Source organism: Mangifera indica, chromosome 3 (assembly GCF_011075055.1).
Source record: "Mangifera indica cultivar Alphonso chromosome 3, CATAS_Mindica_2.1, whole genome shotgun sequence".
NCBI lineage: Eukaryota > Viridiplantae > Streptophyta > Magnoliopsida > Sapindales > Anacardiaceae > Mangifera > Mangifera indica.
Window position 1 is genome coordinate 14,990,167 of NC_058139.1, and position 22,363 is coordinate 15,012,529.

The 22,363-nt window shown below is 33.8% G+C and overlaps 1 protein-coding gene across 1 annotated transcript; it reads left to right on the forward strand.

The window, feature by feature from the left end:
* The first annotated feature begins 278 nt into the window (after positions 1-278).
* LOC123211905 (aspartic proteinase 36-like) lies at positions 279-20,490 on the forward strand. Its single transcript, XM_044630873.1, has 10 exons — positions 279-812; positions 895-1,024; positions 1,117-1,364; positions 1,656-1,883; positions 2,477-2,639; positions 2,720-2,793; positions 3,647-3,734; positions 17,514-17,589; positions 19,284-19,355; positions 19,995-20,490. The coding sequence occupies exons 1-10, from the start codon at positions 568-570 to the stop codon at positions 20,147-20,149; spliced, it is 1,479 nt and encodes a 492-aa protein (XP_044486808.1). The 5' UTR covers positions 279-567; the 3' UTR covers positions 20,150-20,490.
* The last annotated feature ends 1,873 nt before the right edge of the window (positions 20,491-22,363 follow it).

Genomic DNA, 22,363 nt, shown 5'->3' on the forward strand with positions numbered 1-22,363 from the left:
AAACTTAAGGGGTAGGAATGTTAATTTACAAAATCTTGGTGGAAAATAGTGATTGGAATTTTTTAAAATTTGAAGAGTCATCTTGTAAAAGTGTAAACATATCAATTGAATTCCGAACAAAATTTTGAGAAGGGTGGAAAATTAGATATTTCAAACTTTAGAGATAAGAATTGTTGCTTCACAAAACCTTTGGTAGCAAATTTGATTTGGTTTCCTTAAATTTGAAGTCATCTTATGAAAGTGTAAACATATCATCCAAATTTCAAACGAAATTTTGAGAAACGTAGGAAATTAAATATTTCAAACCTCAGGGGTGAGCAATTGTTTCACAAAACCTTGGGTGAGAAACAGTTATCTGGGTTTTTAAATCTGGGGACTCAATCTTATGAAAGTGTAAACATATCATCCGATTTCCGAACGAAATTTTGAGAAGGGTGAAGGATGTTCAGTACGGAAGTTTGTGGACCTCGATGTGTGCTGACATTCTAATTCTTTCTGCCAAAAACAAAAATAAAAACAAAAACAAACTTGAAAGTAAGCAAACCAAAGGGCATGACATGATGATTGATGAGTAACAATTACATGCTGGTGATGATGAGTTTAACCAAAGCCTTCTTAAGTTTGGCTCTTTCGTTGGCCCTTACTTTCTCAACTATCTCTGCAAATCACGGAGTCTTCAGCGTTAAGTACAGATATGCTGGCCGTCAACCCTCACTCACTCTCCTTAAACAACACGACTCTCAACGCCAGCTCCGAATTCTCGCCGGCGTCGATCTTCCTTTGGGCGGTACTAGTCGCCCCGACGGCGTCGGGTATTTTGTCTTATTTTTTAACTTTTATTTTATTTTATTTTTTTGACTTTTTAGTTTATTTTATATTTTAATTTAATTGTAGGCTTTATTATGCTAAAATTGGAATTGGAACTCCTTCGAAGGACTATTATGTTCAAGTTGATACAGGAAGTGACATTATGTGGGTTAATTGCATTGAATGCAAAGAATGTCCCAGGAGAAGCTCTCTTGGTGTATGCTTTTGGTTTTTTTTTTTTTTATAAATTTAGTTGATGTCTTTTGTCTGCTCATAAAACATTGTATTTTATTTTTTGTGTTTTACCAGATTGAGCTTATTCTTTATAATGTAAAGGAGTCTTCCACTGGGAAGTTGGTTTCATGTGATGAGGAATTTTGCTATGAGATGTATTCAGGTTCATTATCTGGTTGTTTGGCTAATGCGTCTTGTCCATATCTTGAGATATATGGAGATGGAAGCTCAACTGCTGGGTACTTTGTATCTGATGTTGTACAGTATGATCGAGTTTCTGGAGATCTCCAAACTACAGCAACTAATGGAAGCATAATATTTGGGTATGTTTTTCATCTGCCTTTTTTTCCCTTTAATCTTTACATTGTATTAAGCGAGTGTATTCCCAGTACAATACAAGATATTTACTCAACTGCACCATGACATAGATTAATAGTTGGAGTATTACTTTGTTCTTTTGACCTTGAATTTTATGTATTCTGTAACTCTGTTTCTTAAATTGTCAGTATGGTGAGAATTTAAAATCTCATACTTAATTGATGATACGTTCATGTATCTAGACATTGGAGATTAATGATTTCTTTTTCTTTTTTTATCTTTAATCTACATGAAAGTTGTGGTGCTAGACAATCTGGGGATCTAGATTCATCTAATGAAGATGCACTTGATGGGATACTTGGCTTTGGAAAATCCAATTCATCTTTAATTTCACAGCTGGCTTCATCTGGAAGGGTGAGAAAGATGTTCGCTCACTGCTTGGATGGAATAAACGGAGGTGGTATCTTTGCTATTGGGCACGTTGTGCAACCAGTAGTTAACATGACTCCATTAATACCGAATCAGTGAGTGTTGTCTTCAATGAAATATATTTTCTTTTTTGCTTTGATTATTTATATTTAGGAGCTTTTAAGTTATTCTTACATTATTAAGTTTTTTAAACAGATTCAATTTTCTTCTCAACATAATAGGTTCAGCAATTCTAGTTTTTCACTTGGATAAAAATGATCACATGGTTCTTTGGAATCTTCATGTCTTATTTGGGATGAATGATCATTTTTCTTTCTGGAAAAGGAAGTTTTTTCTTCTAAGAGGCTTTATCAATAAAACAGGACTAGTAGATGACATAGAAAAGTTGATTTTCAATTCTGTTGCATTTATGGTGTATTGCTTACTACGGTGGCATGCTCCAATTATAAAGATTGAATTTAAATGCCATGCTACAATAGAATTTCTCACATATGATCTTGATTTCTTGGGAGTGGCTGAACCTTCTTGTTCTGGTATGTCCATTCTCATGTATCTGATGCTTTGTTATTCTCTATTTCTACTTTTTAAATCATTCATTATTTGACATTAGATTCTCTTCTTAGTCTTGTTAATTTTAGGGCATGAAATTTCATCTATTAAGCTGTGTCTTGTGAAAATACTGTTTTAGGCCACATTACAGCATCAATATGACGGCAGTTCAAGTTGGCTTTGAGTTCCTAAATCTTACAACTGATGTGTTTGGAGTAGGAGACAGAAAAGGGACAATAATAGATAGTGGCACAACCTTGGCCTATCTTCCACAAATGATTTATGAGCCATTAATAAGTAAGGTATGTGATATAAAGGTTATGACACTTTGGATAATGTCAATGGGAAATACCTGCTTACATGTTCTATATTTCATTTATAGATAATCTCTCAGCAGCCTGATTTGAAAGTCCATACAGTCCATGATGAGTATACATGCTTTCAATATTCTGAAAGGTATGGTGTGTTATATGTAGGATATATTTAATCTGACACCCATAAAATTTGTAGCACTGAAAGTATACTCATTGAAAATGCGAATGTATATGTCTCTTCTGTCACTTTGATTGTGTCAATCATCTTAGGATATCTTTCTGGAAATTATGCCCATGGAAAAAAAGTGAATGTATATTTTATTTTCTATTGTTTTGATTATCTCAATTGTATTAGGATATGTTGGGCACCAAACATTAGTTGGGACTTATTCAGTGATTCTTGTTTCTAATCTTATGTTTGCTCTGTACTTTGTTGTTTTTAACTATAATGGTTGTATGTGTAATTTTTGAACTTTCTTTCTTTGACCTCTGTTATTAAGTTGAATGGTAAAATCCTTGCTTAAGAAGGACAAGGAAAGCGTTTCTGTGTGACTGCATGGAATGTTTGATTGTATTTGTCAAAGAGAAGACATTTAAAAAAAAAAAAAAAAAACAGAATTTCTGTAACTGGACACTCTTTGTTTATTACTTTCAACTTGGTTCATGTTGAATGTGTTTAAGAAACTCTTCACGATCAATGGTTAACTGTCTTATAGACACTTCAGTAGAATATATGCTAAACCAAATGACTGGTATTTTATTATGCTGATAGAGATGTTAATTTTTATCATCTTGCTGCTAATGCTTATTGTGTTATTAATTACTGATTCTGCATTCTTTCTTCTTTGTTGCATTCTATCATCTATTTCTATTTGGCTTCATATATTTGGATATATTATTACATTGACATTGTATGAGTCTATTTTCAATATAAATTCCATGTATTGGGTCAAAGTGGTTTAACTTGTATGCTGTTCTTCCTTTCTCCTTTGCAGCGTTGATGAGGCATTTCCAAATGTTACTTTCCATTTTGATAATTCAGTTTTTCTAAAGGTTTATCCGCATGAGTACTTGTTTCCCTTTGTAAGTCTTGAGCTATGGAAATTTTTATGATCCAGTTTCATTGATGCATCATCTAATTGTATTTTAGTGCTTTTATTATTATTATTATTTTTTTGTCGCAATTAAGCTTGTGTAAATGAAAATAAGTGTACAAAAGGCCTAGAAAAAAGGGACATGTCCTCGGTTAAGACGACAAAACCAAAATAACCTATAAAACTCATATTCATACTCAAAAGACAATAGTCATAATACCATAAAAAGGCCAATAAACCAATCATGTCCAAGGGAGGACCAAATATCCATCCTAGTAAAGAAAAGTTTCCTAACAAAACTGCCTTCCAAAACAAAGAGTCCATAAATTCTATAACTCCATAAATATGCTTCCTCTTTCCATTACCCAATTAAAAAATGGGTATCCAATGAAGTGCAAACCAATGGGACGATCCATAATATACCCACTATTAGTTGCCTTTGGTCAAAATGCCTTCCAATGATTTCATAAGGGAATACGAACCAAAGATCACCAGGAAATGTTGCATCTCATAGTTGTGGAGTAGGATTTTCTTATAAGCAAGAATAACCAAAAAATTCAGTGGGGGAAAACCTACAAAACAACAGACTCATTAGGTATAACCTCGCCTAAGGTCCCACTTCCAAGTCACCACATCCCTAACCTTCCCTCCTTTCCATCCCCTTACCTACTAGATACAATTCTTAATTGTTGAAAATACGTTTGGGCAACCCCCATGTATAGGCCAATCTTGTATTGTAGGATGATTTCTTGATCTTGGTTAGTCTCATGGCCCTATTTCTCTCATTTTGCTTGATAAAAGTTGAAGAGGGAGAGCATCCTTATATTCGTTGGAAAAAAAATCTTTTATTCCTCTCCTTCCAAGCCATATATACGGTGGCCTTTGAGCAAAACTTCCCAATAATGTATTTCAACTTTTTCCCTTTCATCTCTTGGCCATGTGCTTAATATAGTTATGCCAAGGCTTGACAACATACCCTAAATAGCTACTCTTAAGAATCCGCTCCCATATTGTTTTGGTAAAGTTTGATGAAAAAAAAGATGATACAAGGAATCTTAAGAAGAGTTACAAAAATAGCAACTTGCATGAGAGATCATTCCATACCTCAATAGTTTGTCTCTAGCGGAGAGTCTTCCTTTGATAGCCATCCGTAGAACAAATGCATGCCTAGGTATATTCTTCCGAAACCAAACCAACTCCCACCATTCAATTAGTGGCCTCCTCACCCTAACTTCTTACCAAGTCGACTTGATATTTATAGTTTTAGAGCCCACAGGTTGCCAAATGACTTTGTCCTCTCCTCCTTTCAAGAAATGATCCATTGATTCATTCATTTCCATAAGGACCTAAGATTTTCTACTAGCTAATTGCAATCACTCCCCTAATTGTCTCATTAACTTCTTCATTTTTGTCTATTACTTAATCATAAAGAATTCTCTAGCCATATTTATTGATAAGAGGACCATTTGGGTGCCAATTGTCAAACCAAAGAAAGGTTTCTTTTCCATTCAATAACTTACTTTTAATTCTCATTCTAGCTTCACTTCTTAACTTTAATAGATTCCTCCATGCCTAAGAGCAATTTTGAGGAATACTAACCTCCCATAAACATTTGTTCCTAAGAAGGTTCATTTTTGACCCAAGCCGCCCGAATGAAGTTGCTTTTAACTTGAGAATGATTGCATAAGTGTCGGATCATGGTTGCTTTGTTCCAACTTTTAGTTCTTCTAATATCAAGATCTTCTTCTTCCTTTGGGACACAAACTTCTCGCTAAGCCACCTTAGTTTTGGTTTTTGTCAACTCCACACCTGACCAAAGGAAAGTTTTCAAGCTATCATTAATATCTTTGTGAATTTTAGACAGGGGGATACAAAGGGAGGACCAATACACTTGAATACTAAACAAGATGAATTTGATTAGAATTTTTTGCATAGGAAAGAAAATTGCTCCTCCATGACAAAACTCCTAAGAATCTTATCAATAAGGGGTTTGCAATCTCCATATAATAACTTTGTGGTAACAAGAGGGACTCCCAAGTATTTTATGGGGAGTTTTCTTGCTTCAAACTTCACAGTTCTCAACAACAAAAAATTATTTTTCTCCTCATTTGAAATGCCAAAAATAATATATTACTCTTAAAGGGGTTGGCTTTTTAATCGGACCAACTATGGAAGATTTTAGTTGCCTTAACTAACAATTTAAGAGAGTTCCTGTCAGCATGACAAAAGAGCATCAAGTCATCGGTAAAGCAGAGGTGGGTAATGTTCCTATTTTTGCATTTCCTTTCAAATTTGAAGGATGAGTTACTTTATTCAGCAAAGGCCAAAAGACTATTTCCCACCCAAGGTTTGCTAAGATGACAAGTTCTCACCCTTTATGTTTCCAAAAGCCAAATTCCCATTCATCATCCATTTCCATTAGTGAATTTCGTTAACTGAAAACGTATGAAAGTCATTTTATATAAATTTTTTTATTTTCTCTTTAATCTATTATTCTTTTTATTTTCTCTTTTCCCTTTATGTTTTTTATTCTTCTTTTCCCTCTTATTTTTTTATTTTCCTTTTTCAAAAGTTTAGGGGGCGAACTATAATTTTTGAAAATATTAGGGGTAAAAAAATTTTTAGGGTTTTTTTTTGGAAATTAGAAAAAAGTTTGGTTTTTCTAATTTTTAAATTTTATATATGCACACTAAAAAAATTGACCAGAATGTAATATATTAAACTTAGTTAGAGTTTTGATATTTTATAAAAGTTTAAGTGATAAATTTTTAAACTAATAAGGATATATTAGTAATTTGACATTTATATTAAGTGTTAATGACGATTATGTAATTTCAATAAAGTGGAAAAATAATCATTTGCAAGAAAACCAAACAAATTTATTAACAGAAGTGAATGGCGGGTAAGAATTTGGCCTAACTTGAAGGGTGAAAATTTGTCATTTCAACAAACCTTGGGTGGGAAATAGTCATTTGGCCATTCAACAAGCAAGAAAGAACCTCTTTAACAATGGCAAGCAAATAAGGAAAGAGGGGATCCCCTTGCCTAAGACCTTTCGAGCTCCCAAGGAAGCCCACTAGCTTTCCATTAAGCCTTACCAAGAACCTAAGAGTGGAGATGCATACCTTTATCCTATAAACCGTGGTAATTGAAAATCCAAATGCCTTAAGGATAAATTTTAGAAACGTCCAATTATCAAATCATAGGTTGATAGAAATCTTATATAAATATTATTAATTTTAAATAAATAATGCTAACAATAAGAGGTGTCAGCTTCTCCCCGAGGTCGTAACCTCCTTATCAACCAAAGGTTGCCGAAAATACCAAATATCAATATTTTTCTCTGTTCCTTCAATCCAATCTCCTTTATATGTTGACAATAAGGGCTCTTCCCCAAAGGTCGTAGCCTCCTTATCAACCTAAGGTTGCTAAAAATACCAAATATCAATATGTTTTTCCTCTCCTTCAATCCAATCTCCGTTATTTATGCTACTTTATCTAATTTCCAAATTTCAATACTTATGAAAATAAAATATTTAATTAATTAATTATTGTTAATAATATTATTATAATAATTATTATTATCTAATCAAATCCTAACATTTTCCATCCCTTTGAAACCCACCTTGTCCTCAAGGTGGGAAAATCTAAAATTTTTTTTCTTTTTTATATTTATTCCTACCTAATTGGAAAATATCCTACCCATTGTCATTACTCTAACTGCCACAACTAATTGGAAAAGTCAAATCTCATAGTGTTCACTATTGCCAAAAACATCACTTTGACATCGTTCATCCTAAGCACCGTCACGGATGCCTCAAATCCCGACCTCGTAACCCTTTTCTTGCCAAATTCAATATCATCCATCGTTGAGAATGCACCAAGAACTCAACATCTAGTGTTGATTTTGTTGTTTCTCATCAATTACCACTTTTTTTACGACTTTCTCCTCAGACATCGGCGATGGTGGCTGAGCTTTGATCTTGTTATCTTCCTCCTTAATCACCTCCCTTTTTACAACCTCCTTCCATTCCTTTAGACACCTTTTCATTGCCTTAAATTTATTGGCCATATTATCCAATCAAGATTCTATGGCTTCCAACTTCTCCTTCATTGCCTCCAAAATCATTTTCACATCAACTTTATTCTCCATTTTTGCCATCATTTTCTAATTATTGCTTGGAGCTCACTGTTTTGATACTAATTTGATAGAGACCTAATACAAATATTATTAATATTATGTAGAAAATGTTGAAAACGAGGGATGTCAGCTCTCCCCTAAAGGTCATAGCTTTCATATTAGTCAAAAGTTGCACAAAATACCAAATATCACTATTTTTCTCACCATTTACATTCCTGGCTCCCCTATTATATATAGCTTATAAGTCCCTAATTCAATAAATATTATCCTAATAATATCCAAATCAAATATTATCATATATAAATATTATCCTAATTATATAATACTCTATTCTTCAAATTGAAATCCCAATTATTATCTTATCATTTAATATCCTAATCAATATTATCATTATTATTATAATAGTCAATATTTATTATTATTATTATTATAAATTCCTAATATTATTTGCTCTTTTAAAAACTACCTTGTCCTCAAGGTGTGCTTTATATAATTGAAAAATGTTTTGTATTTAGGTTTGACGGGTGAATGGTTGGACCTAGTGGGTAAGTTGTCTTTTAGTAAACCTAATTGGGTTTTAGGTCAAGTTTAATGATTGGGTATGAGTAATAAGTTGTGTTGGGGTTTGATTGTGAGTGGTTTAGTGAACTGAATTGATGATTGTTAGTGTGTGAGCTTGAGTGTTGATTAGCACCCAATGCAAATCGGGTTGGATTGTTATTAAGTAATGGGTTGATTAGATGGGTTTCTAAACTGGGTCGGTTCTATATGACTTAGTTCTTCTCTTCCACTATCTGATTCACCTTTTTAGATTAGCCTCTTTGTTTTTTTCTAATTTTGTCTCCCTCAGTTGAGGTGCAAGACAAAGATGTGCACAATCAGGTTTTGATGGCTAGGTTTCATTGGAATCAGTTGTCTCATTGTTAAAATTTGTCAATATTTGGTTTTGGACTAGAACCAAGTTTGTGTGCTCCATTATTGGTGTTAGGTACGTAGTTTACCCCACTCACAACGGAGCTCTTCTCAACTTCTTCTGCTGCTCAACGACCTTCGCCTGCAAGTTCCTTCTCAACAACTAAAGCAATAGCAACAATAATCACAATGACAACTCAAGACAGCCTCAACACACACCAATCAACATAATGGTTTAGAAGATAAAGACTAATTTTGGAAATATAATCTTGTATTAATTTGCTATGTAATTAAACAATATTTGATTTCAATACAAGCTGGGATCTAATCTGGAAATTTAAGATGTCTCACAAAATTCCTGTTATATAAACTAAAACATAACAAACACGCAAGCTTTCGAGAGGCTTGCAACTCTCTCATGACTTTCCCAATTTCTTTCTGTAAAGATGACCCCTTTTTCCCTCCCCTTCCCTGCTTTTATGTTCCTTGATAACCAAGCTCTTTTCTTGTTTGCCACGTGTTCTCTCTAATTTAGGTGGTCCATGCAACTGAGAGTTTGCCATCTGCTCCTTTACCTTGCTGCCATGTGTCTTTAGGGACATTTTCTTCCTTTGATTATTCTTCCTGCAAGAGTGATAAATGAGTTCTAATATTACCTTGCCCAATGAGAACCACCTTGTCCTCAAGATGAGAATGAAGCAACTGCACATTATACGCCTCAAACCTCTCCTAAGTGTCTTCAAAAGAGGGCAAGTCATGCAATACGATAAGAACTTCTTGCAATTCATCAGTAGTGGCTTATCTTCTAAATTTTGGAAAATTGTTTGTTCCATCTCTGCCAACTTCACATCATATTGCACCTTTTTGTCTACTACATCTATATATGTAATCTGGACTCTTGATAAAACCCATAACTTGGCCAAACCACTTACTAGCTTACCAGAAAGCATCAAAACATTTGCCTTCTGTCGAACTACTTTAGAAACATTAGCTACTTCAGCTCTAGTTGGTATATGATACTCAATCATAGATTCAAGTAATAGAGAGGCAACAATAATTGACTTATTCAACCTCCTTTGCACCTGAACAATCCAATCTCTTGTAACCATAGCTTCATCAGATGTTCGAACAATCTCTTTTAAGTTCTTCAATGAATCAATACTTTTAATCTTTGCAATTTAACAATACCACTATCATGAGATCGTGTAGTGATATAGCTCTTAAGATGATTAATCACTTCAGCTGCAACACACCCATCCTTCCATCCTTCCAAAATGTTGAATTAGCTAGTGGTAGCGACAATCTAGGATCAGTGCAAACATTTGGACCGATCCTCTTGATCACCACAAACCTTACCATTTCGCCATCTACAAGGAGTTCATCTCTAACCCTCATGTCCTCAGCGAATCTATCATAATTGGGATTGACAGTGTATTTTGGAGGAGGTGCATCACCATCCTTGGCTTTAGCGGAAGTGCTATCAAGATCATCCCCATGAATCCCACTACCTTCAATGTCCATCATAATCGGCACTATATAACCCTTCGCTTCATTCAACCTCTTAACACCTTTGATCACTCGCGTGCACCACTCACACATGTTACTTCTCGCCACGTTCTTTCCCCCAATAGCCAAAGCCTCCAGTTGCTCAAACTCGCAAGAGGCTGACCTGATTGCGCCCACCAATTTCATCCTTCTCGTGATCTTGAAACTGTTCTCCTTCAATTTTTCTTCCGTCATAGCATCCAACTTGATCAATGAGGAATCAAAAGAAATTGATTTTGATTCACCCACATGTGGCCTAGACTTGGGCATTCCATCGTGAGTAAAACTTTTGGATTTGGAGATGATGACTTGGATGCTGCAATTGCAACAAACTGTTGATTCGTGGTGGTGACATGTAAATGGTGAGGGGAGGCATGTCTTGAATGCCTGTCATGGCTTTGCTGGGTGTGGGGAATACTGGTGTTATAATAAATAGGTGAAGGAGAAGAATTGTCTGGGCGTGTGTTGGAGTGTTGGGTCAAAGCAAGCCTATTTATGTTAACTTTGTTTATTGGGTGGGGTTAATGGGTTCTAGGGTTGTATATTTGTTATTGGGTTTGTGTGTTTAAGGGTTTGTTTGGTAGGTGTTTTTTGGGTCATGTAATGGGATTTGTGGGGTAAAATTAGAGTTTATTGGGTAGGTGTTTTTTGGGCCATGGAATGGCATTTGTGGCCTAAAATTAGAGTTATGAGTTGTGTGGGCTGATTTGAAGGGAGTTGTGTAATCGGATTGGTTTGACGGGCTATGTGTGTGTTGATTTGGGTTGGCTGAGTAAGTAAAAAAAATGCTGTTGTTAAGTGTATTTGGGTTAAGATTGGGGTTATTAGGAATTATGAATTGGATTAGGTTTGGAGAATATGTTGTATTTGGGCTGGTGGAGTGTTGAAAAATGGGGTTAACCCAACTACGTTTTGGGGGGGTGGATGTAAAATGGTTGGGTTAGTGGTAGGATTAATTAAAAAAAAAGATTGGGCTGGGTATTGAGGCAATTTTGGCTTTATGCGAATTGGGTTTGATTTTTGGAAACTAACATTGGGCTTTAATTGAAATTGGCTTGGGTTTGGATTATATGGTATGGGTTTTGGACTGGGTTGGGTGGCAAGCTGGTAGGGTTATTTTCTTCAACTTTTTCTTTTGTCTCCTTCCACCTTCCGTTTTCATGCAACTTCTCATCTCTTTTTTTAATAAACTGCACCGCTTCCAATTCTATGTATTTCTCGTTGGATTTTGTTGATTCTTCGCCAGAATTTTCTATTTGTGCACCAGACATAGTCGATCTATTCTTTTTATCATTGAAATCTTCAATTTTCATTTCTGTTTTTGTTCTTTTTGTTTCTCCATCAAACACAATTATGATGCATTCATTATCTGAATCATCCTTTTCCACCATGAGAATAGCCCATGACTTGCGTTTATAGCCATGGTTCGGCTCCTATTTGTCGTCACAATGAGGACAAATTTCGTTCACCCTCAGTTCTCGGATTTCCCATTGGGTTAGTCATCGGGCAATCCACCAACGCCTACCATCTTTGATGAAGTTGACTTTCTCCATCCTCAGAATCGGTGCTCTGATACCAAGTGTAAGGTACCTAGTTTACCCTACTCACAGTAGGGTTATTCTTAATTTCTTCTGCTGCTCAACAACCTTCACTTGAAAGTTTCTTCTCAACAACTAAAACAAGCGACAATTATCACAACAACAACTCAAGACAACCTCAAAACACACCAATTAGCATAATGGTTTAGAAGATATAGACTAATTTTGGAAATGTAATCTTGTATTGATTTACTATGTTATTAAACAATATTTGATTTCAATACAAGCTGGGATTTGTTTTGGAAATTTAAGATATCTCATAAAATTCCTTTTACATAAACTAAAAAATAACAAACACGCAAGCTTTCGAGAGGCTTGCAACTCTCCTCTGACTTTCCCAATTTTTTTCTGTAAAGATAACCCTTTTTTCCCTCCTCTTCCTTGCTTTTATGTCCCTTAACAGCAAAGCTCTCTTTTTGTTTGCCACGTGTTCTCCCTAATTTTGGTGGTCCATGCAATTGAGTGTTTGCCATTTGTTCCTTTACCTTGCTGCCATGTGTTTTTAGGGTCATTTTCTTCCTCTGATTATTCTTCTTGCAAGAGTGATATATGAGTTCTAACAATTGGCTACTCTAGTTCCGCTATTGTTTCATCTTTGTCATTGCCAAAAGACAGTATCTTTAAGTCCTTCATGTCCTCTTTCATTGATCCAAAGCCTTTAGCCAAATAGTCTAAACTGGCTTCTATGATGTCTCTTTTATCCATCACCATCATCATAATCTTTTGTATATCAATACTTTTACTCTTTACCCTCTTGTCAGCCATGCCTAGAACTCACCCGCTTTGATACTAATTCGATAAAAAATCTAATACAAATATTATTAATATTAAATAAATAATGCTGACAACAAGAGGTGTCAGTTATTCCCTAAAACTTGTAGCCTCTTTATCAAACAAAGGTTGCCCAAAATACCAAATATCAATATTATTCTGCCTTTCTTCAATCCTAACACATCTATTTATACTACCTTGTCTAACTTCCAAATACAGACATTTATTCAAATCATTTATTTTCTACTAATATTAAATATATTATCTTAATCTTAAATATTTTATTCAAATCAAATATAATATCTTAATAAAAATATTTAATTAATTAATTAGTCTTAATATTATTATTGTAATAATTATTATTATCTAATCAAATCCTCACATAGACTTTCATCAAATCGATTTTGATAGTACATCTTTTATCTCTCATTGACACCTTATGATAATTACGAAGTAGCTCTTGACAAAAAGGAATATTGTCCCATGTCTTTCCTACCCACAAAAGCCACTTGGGCTTGATTAATAAAGCTAGGCAATATCTCCTTAATTCTATTGGCCAAGATTTTAATAATGCATTTATATAATGTATTGCAAAATGAGATAAACCAGTAGTCATTCTAGGAAGAGGGATTTGCCTACTTAAAAACTAGTGCGAGAATGGGGCAATTTATCTCCTTAAGAATAACTCCTATTTTGAAGAAACTTGTTATAGGAGCCACCATATCATCTCCCATAATCTCCTAAGCTTTGTTTATAAATATAAGCACCATACTTGTTCAGCTTGGGAGCTTTCCCATTAGCCATATCAAACATTGTTATTTTTATTTCTTTATTCATTACCTCAGTCACCATCTTATTTGCTTGTTCCTTGGAGATCCAAGGTTCAATAATTTCTTTGATGCCACTGAAATCCATGTTCACATCGGACTCATTAATCATCTTTTCAAAATGTCTCAACTTCTCTTCCTTTATACTAGAAGAATCATCCGTATAAGTTCCATCACTCGACATAACTTAGTAATTCTATTTGTTCCCTCTTCCATTTACATGCTTAAAGAAATAGCTAGAATTTTGATCTCCTTCTAGCAAACCATGAACTCTAGATGTTTGTTTTGTTAAGGACTTCTTAGCCCAACTTTTCTTCTTAAACTTCTTACCTAAAGTCTTTTCCTCAGGTATTAGAGCCTCATTTCCCAGATTTGATGCCAAAAATTATGAATTACCAAAAGCTCATTTTTAGTTGCCTTCATCCTCTTCAAAATATTCCAATATTCCTTCTTGTTTTAGCTTATCAATTCTTTATTTAAACGCTTCAACTTAGTCAAAAGTCGGAAAATTGGGCTACCCTTAACCTCCTCTTTCCATACTCTATCAATAATGGGTAAAAATAATTCATGCTCGGCCCAAAGGTTTAAATTTTTGAATGATGATCTCCACAAGCAAGATTCCCTTCCATTACGCACAATGCTTAGGCAATGGTTTAAGATACTAGGGGAGATCAAATTGGATTTAGAATAAGGGAAATTTCGGGTCCAACAATCATTGACCAGCAGTTTATGCAATTTGCTACTAATCCTTCTCATACCATGACTTTGGTTATTCCAAGTAAATAAATTCCCCATAAATCTGTCTAGTTCAACCATATTGCATATGGTATTCACATCATCACTATAGGTATTTCTCCTATAAGATTCTCCTTATTTTCCAACTAAAAGCGAATTGCATCAAAATCACCTAACTCAACCTATGGGTCTAGCTTAAACACAGTCATATGATTCACTAATTCCGTCCATAATTCCTTTTCCTTAATCGGAATGTTGAGGCCATAAACAAAAGAGCAATATTAAAAGGATAGATTAGATCGTGAACTAACCTTATAATGTATTGCTTGAGTAGAACAATGGATAGCATGAACCATCATGTTCTTTGGATTTCAAGCCACCCAAATTCTTCCTCTTGAACAAGAAGAGTAGTTATGAGCTATCCCATGTAACTAAGACCCTCCTTTTGATGAAATCAACATTATTTTCCTTGACTTTTGTTTCCAAAATCCTTACCACATCAATCTATTTTCTAATAATCACATGTTAACTTCTCTGTGTTTTATGGGGGAGCTAAGAACCCTTATATTCCAAGCTCCAAAATTAACTAGGGGCTCTCTTGACTCTTGCTGATCACAACATTGCTATTATCAACGAAGTCTTTTTCATCCATTCTTTTCAGATTTCCGAAATGAATGACCTTTAGGAAGTTTGCAAGAAACTCCTAACCCTCCTTTCTCCTTTCGCTCAATGCATCCCTCAGAATATACTCATCCTGTATCTCACATCCTCCATCTCTTTGCCATTCCTAACCTCTTCCATGGATTTAAACTTATTGGCCTCAACCCTTAAGCCCTCTCTATTCTCCTTACAAAACCCCCTCCCCCCCCACATAATAACTACATCAATAGAAGAAATACCATTCTCACTTGAAGCAGTCTCAACTCCATTCACCACAATCGGGTGCAAACATGCATAAGAAAACAAAATACAACTAGGAAATAAAGAGGAAACAAACAAATGACAAATGGGAAAAGAGACAAAAAGTAGCAAGGAGTTGATTATGACAAAAGGAAATAAAAGCCATGAGTTACAAAACAAGGAAAGGGAAACATTCTCGGGATAGGCATTCAAAGAAAAGGAGACAGGCCAAATCACATGCAAACCTATGACAAAGAGTAGTGATGGAGCCAAAATTTAAACATAGCATAGAATAAAGTTCCAACGTTGAGGAACGCAACATGCCATAGGAAAACTTTGGTTAGGACTTGATACTCCGAGGAACTCAACCTAATAGAAAAGAACCAAAAACACCACTTAATAACCAACAAAACTGCACCTTCCACAACCAAAAGTGAGGAAAACTCGCCACACAGTCTCACAAACCATAACCATCATACACAACACAAGTAGCTACACTAGCCAACTACACCAATAGAAGAAAAACTCCGAAACTACACCAACCAAGACTAGGATGATGACTGCCATTAAGAACACCATGACAAACACCAACACAAAACCTAATATAGCATTAACACCACACATTGCAACCATGCAAAGACCACCATAACAAAAGCAAACAAACTTGGGTGCAAAGAAAAGCAATTAGGAAAACACTAAAAAGAGGGAGATATAACCATAAATTGGTAGAAGGAATGGGAGAGAATGGAGGCTAAAACGGAGGAGAGGGAAAAGGATAAAGGGGAGGTGGCGACGAGAGGGGTTGTATTTTAGCTTTCATAAGGTTTTTCTCTTGAATATTATGCAATGAAACATTTTTTCAATCTTACTCTTGTGAATAACTCAAACCTTTCAATAAGTTGGAAGTCATCATGTCAATGATTTGTTTTTTTTGGTGGTTAAGTTGCGTGTTTGAAGATGATATAACTTTTCAGTGAAACAAAGTTGCAAACTTCAATTATTTAATTTAGGCATTTATTTGGATGTAGTATAATTTGTTTTCAGTTACTACCATGAACATATTGATATGTGAGTGGTGTTTCTCTTTTGGCTATTAATCTTTTCTCATAATGCTACGTGTATCCCTCCCTTGCACTTATGATTAGCTGTTGCAAAGATTAGAGCACTAATAGGGGTACAATAATGGTTGCAAGGCATGAATAGATAGACTTTAGGTGTCATCATCATCATCATTATTATTATTTTGAGGGAAAAAAGAGGAATATAGCTTTAATTTTTCAAAAATATTTTGGATCCTCTCAATGATTCACCTTTTCTAGTTGTCCATGTTGTTCAATATTCCAACTAATTTGTGGAGTTGAGCAATCCTCCATTCTAGGCAATTACCCAAGGGCTTTTATTTAGTAATACTACTTACACTCACAATGGGTATAAACATAGGTACAAACGCTGATGTGTTGTCATGTGATTGTGTGTTATTTTGTCTCTATTTAAAAATCATTCAATTACATTATAACACATTAACGTTTGTATCTATGTTGTATCCATTGTTAGTGCATAAAGTATTTTTTTTTTTCAAATAATACTTATAATAAAGTTTATTAGGTCTTGTTGGGTTTTGCCAGATTGGTCATCAGTACTCTTACATTGCCAATTTGGGTTTTATCATTAGAATACCAGACTATTTGTAAGCTTAGAGGGATGATTACTCACGGTAGTTTGTGGATAGTTGTTAAGAATTTGTCCATGTACTTTATCTAAATCTTGCATTTAAGCCAACTTGAAATTTGAGGATCCATTCTCTTTACACCGTCAACACTTGGGAAGTTGACAAGAAGAGAGCCCTGGTTAATGTCTGGCTGTGTTTAGTTAATCAAGACATTGCCATAAAACAGTGATCGCTGCAGAAATTTGTCCATTCAATTTGTGTGATTATTTTAATGGACTTCTGTAACACCCAGAGATTGTAATTGATGGGGAATAGGCTAGAGCTTATATCCTTAGTGACTTCAAACTATAACCTAATCTCTAACTGACCTTTGACACAGGTTTCTATTTCCTTGAGAAAATTTTAAGAAATGGTAATTTGAAAAAATAAGACTGCTACGAACATTACAGGAAATCAAGGGGAAAAATCTGTACAGAAACAAGGAAATAGATGACTGGGAAACTACCTGAATAAATTTTACTAGTTAATCTAGAACCAAGAAATTAAATCAAATTTTTTGGTTGACATTCCACAAATTGTTTTTGTTTTGTTTTCACACTGGCCATTTCTTAACTATACATGCTTCTTGATATAAATGAATAACTTCATTCAACAATGTGGGATTTTGCAGGAGGGTTTGTGGTGTATTGGTTGGCAAAACAGTGGAATGCAATCTGGGGACAGGAAGAACATGACACTTCTGGGAGGTATACTGCAAGAACTTACACACACACACACACACATATTGCAGTTAAGCTCAAGCTGTATAATTATTTTCTGAGTAACCACAACGGTATTTATCTTTTATGCATTTTATTTAGTACATAAACCTTTAACTTTGAGCTCACTTAGAAATCCTTCTTTATTTTAGTGTAATCCCAAGTCTCTCATTGACAGCATATGAACTTATTTTCATCATTCAGAAGCTCATTTTAATTATTGTTAATGTCAATATGTTACTTGTCACTGTCTTTTCCTACATTTTAATTGGCATCTTCCAACTAGAGCCATTTACTGGTTAACATCGGTACATTTGTAAGCTTTTAATGTATATACAATGGCAAGGGTAGAGGAAAGACAAAGAAAAGTAATTTATTTTCTTGGTTGCATGTTTGTAGGATCATTTATGCATTTCCTTGCATTTCCTTGTTCTCATATATTTGCATTTCCTTGCCCTGATTCAGTTCCTATTTGATCTATTGCTGCCACTTACTGAGCGTAACAAAAAGTAGTTTCTAGATAGATTGAACAAAAATTTGGCATATCTCATTCTTGTGAAAAAATTTTGTTAGTGTAAAAAGAAAGATACATAGTCCAAATTTAATTAATCTTATTGTTAGTATGTTTTTTAAATCAATTCGATGTATCCAAATCATCATTACAGTTGGCAGTAATTTTGATATAGCGATGGGGTAGACTTCACATATGATGATCCTAACACTGTAAGACACTTAAAACTCTTATTTGAAGTATGGAATAATGTGATAAAAAACACAACAAAATTAGTAATTGTAATGTGCAAGATTTGAGATACAGAATTTGTATGTATAGTATTATTGAAATTTTATTTAATTAATAACAATTAAGTGTTATAGTTGTTAGGGAGTTAAAATGTTTGTTAGGATCTGATCAATTGTATAGTTTTTTGATCAGTTGGGGTAAAATTTTATGGATTGTGAGTTTTGACATGATTGGGAATGAATGATTTCCTTTTATCTTTTGTTTTATTATTATATGCAGAGTGATATGGTGTAATGTTTAAATTATTCATTCATGTGATGGAATTATATGCTATTTAGAAAGGGGACACAGAAATATGAGCATTTAGTAATTTTTTCTACATAAAGTACATTTTCTATTTGAAATTTGGGCTAGCAGTTCCATTGCCTGTAGTATGGATTTGCTCATTGTGAACTTGTTTCATAATCACTCTAAACTGTATAACAAGAAATGCAGCTATCCTTAAAGCTCTTCAGAAATTTACTTAGTATGTATTTTACGGTTCCACAGCAGTCTTGATGTATGACTATGGGGAAATGATGCATCATGAATATGGATAAAAAATTGTTGTATGACTTTTGCAAGAAATTAATATCTTAAGTTACTAATGCTTTACTAAGTTGTTCCGCCCTAGAAAATGGAATCATCACATAGAAACATGTCAAAGATTCTTAGATTCCAGAGTCATAATTAATAATTCTTTCCCGATTTACTGCTCACTGGAATTTTTCGAGTATGAGTTATAATTCACAATTGCTAATTGATCTGGTGATATGAATTTTTCCTTTATCATGTAATAGGTGTTTTGTCTTTTTTTTTTTTTTTCAATAAAAGAAAAAAGAAAAGAAAAGTGTTTTATGATTGACTTTCAACCCTTACTCTGTTGCTCTTTTCCATGCAGATTTAGCACTGTCAAATAAGCTAGTTCTTTATGATCTTGAAGATCAGGCCATTGGATGGACTGAATATGACTGTGAGTATAATATTATTTCATAATGTAGTCCTTTTTTCAATATTGCAAGTTGCATCAGTCTCAAGAAGTATTCTAGTTAGTATTATTCGATGTATGTAAATTTGTGTCGTATTCTTGTGGTGTCTATTAGACTGATGTAACAATCTAGTTGACCAGTTTTATTCTTTCATGGTACTGTGCATTTTAAATAAAGGGAAAGCACTGAAAGTTAGTCTTTTTAAATTATATGCTATTTAGCTTGTCTAACATTTATCTGAATTAGTTTTTTTATTATCCAGATTTTTTATATAATTTTATACTCCCACTGACTTTCAACTGGAAAAAAATTCAGATGCATAACATTATAAAAAATTAAAGATCCATTTTTAAGTTGATTAAGCTAATGAATTGGAGAAATATCTCATTTGCAATTATTCTTATCTGTTTGAATAATTTCTTCGTAATGGCAAGGTTCTTCTCCAAAAATAAGGACAAAGTGTATGTTGCTTTTTGTTGCTGTGTTCATGGATTGAAGTTTATAAATTAAATAGTACTGTTTATAATGATTTAGTCAAATTATGCTACTAATTGAAAAGTTTTTGTTGTATAAATGTTGAATCTTCTTCCTCCCTGTAGTGACCTTGCAATTGTTAATTTCAGGCTCTTCTAGCATTAAAGTGAAGGATGAACGGACTGGAACAGTACATTTGGTTGGACCCCACTATCTTCCTTCTGATTGCATTTTGAATAGCCAACAGGGTACAATCTTTCTTTTATTAATCATGCTGCTGCACTTACTAATAGACCAAATATAATACAAGATATCAAGAGTAACTCAGACTGAAGAAAGGTTGAATATAAAACAGGCAATTTGAAGTGGTTAATTGATGAAATAGTGCATTAGTAATTCGTGAGTTGTATATATAGGTTCATACCTAGCAAAACAAGCTAGGATGAACCTGTCCTAGACATTCATTGGGAGCTTAATTTTTTCTTCCTATAATAAATAAGTGTTCATTTACAAAATATGGCAACCAGGTTCCTCTCATAGTGTATTTGGTTTCGATTTTGATGTAATCTTTTGCTTAGGTACAATGAAGCTGTACATCTATTTATACATTATATTCTATGGCCCTTGTATTTTTTGTTTTTGGTTTCTGTGGGTGTTTTAGGGCTGAACCGGAGTTACCTTGTGAGAATTTGGAATTTCCTCTATATATATATATATATATATATATATATATATATATATATATATATATATATATATGAAAGCACCCAAAAGCTTGAGAGAATGGTATAGCCTGTTTCATAATCTTGCTAAAAGTAAAGCCAAACCAAATGGGAGCAACCAATATTGGAACATAATAAATCAGGTTATGACTCCTTATTTGGGGTAAGCATAGTATATACTTTTCAGGAAAATGCTATGTTTGGTACCTTGTTAGACATCTCCTGGAGACACACTTATGTTATTTGGTGTTATCAAAATATTTTATGTGACAATTTGAATATAGCCCAATTAACTATTGGATCCTGATATCACTTTTTAGTAGTGGGAAGTACATATATCAAGAAGACTATATGAAAGGATTCTATCTGTTTGAATTAGATATCACCATGTATACAGAATTGTAAGCCAGTGGATTTTGCTTGCATAAGGTTGGTGGTTCTATTTACATTTTGGGGGGGGGGGGGAAGATCAGGGTGAATTTTTTATTAACAATTATTTATTTTGTTCACTAGCCTCCCAATGTAGAAAGTACCCCACTTGTTGTTTGATTTTAAATATATTGAATATATTAATATCTCAAATTCGACAAAGATCATATGACGGGGACACACATTAACAAACTATATAAATCCTGCACATTTTTAGGCGTCTATATTCCCGTTTACCATCATGTGTAATCGCAATATTTAAATTTCCCTATGGAGTTGAGAATTTTGATTCAATATGTGTCCATGATTACACATTTTAAGTCTGAACTTTGGATTAACACTTTTGATGTTTCAATATTGAATGCATATCTAGCCTTTGCCTAATATTAATTCAATTCAATTCACTTTGCGATGACTAGTCTCTCACATTGGAAAAAAAAAAAAAAAAAAGCTGAAAGCCTGTATTCAAATATTATCATCATGGTTTTTCCAAAGCATTTTTGCACTCTATAATTAATTTATAAATTTGGGTAGTGTTCTAATATTTTATATTTACTTTTCTTTCTAATTGATGGTAAATTCATTGTAGTCGTTTTATAAGTTGCTATAAAGCTTCCTGAGCATTTGTGTGATATGGGAGTTGCCTCATCTGTATGTGCATTTATCTTTTATATGACGGATTAGTGGTAGTGTAATGGGCCTAAGCCTTATTGAGTGACAGTCTTTGCTTGTCTTTTGGGTCATACGCCATTTTTGTAGAATTATGAGTTGGGTTATGAGTTGAATTAATATTATTGACTAAACATCGTATAATATATAGTGTTACAATGTAATCTAAACTGGAATACTACTTCTATAAAATAGGACAAATAATAAATAACTAAACTGAAATCTTAATCTTATGAAATAGAAAAATAATAAATAATTAAATTGAAATCCTAATTCTATGAAATAGAAAAAATAATAAATAACAAAATCAAAATTAAACCCAATTAGAATTATATCCAATAAGAATAAGATCTTATTAGAATCATATTAAATAGGAATATGTTTAACATTTCATCACAATTGTAATAAGAGTTCTCAAATCTGTAGTTGGAGACAAAAGTTCAAAAGTCAGTGATGTCATCATAGTATCAAGAGAGGACATCTTTGTTGGAAAACTAGGAGGAGGGTTCTTAGAAATAGAGATAGTGGTTGTGGTAGTGGTGGAGAAAGAATCATCGACATAAGAGACAAGAGAGAGACGAGAGTAGGGGCTTGATCATGAGAGAGACAGGGCAAGGGCTCAATCATGAGAGAGATAAGGCAAGGGCTTAATCATGAGAAAGACGAGAGTAAGGGCTTGATCGTGAGAGAGATGAGAG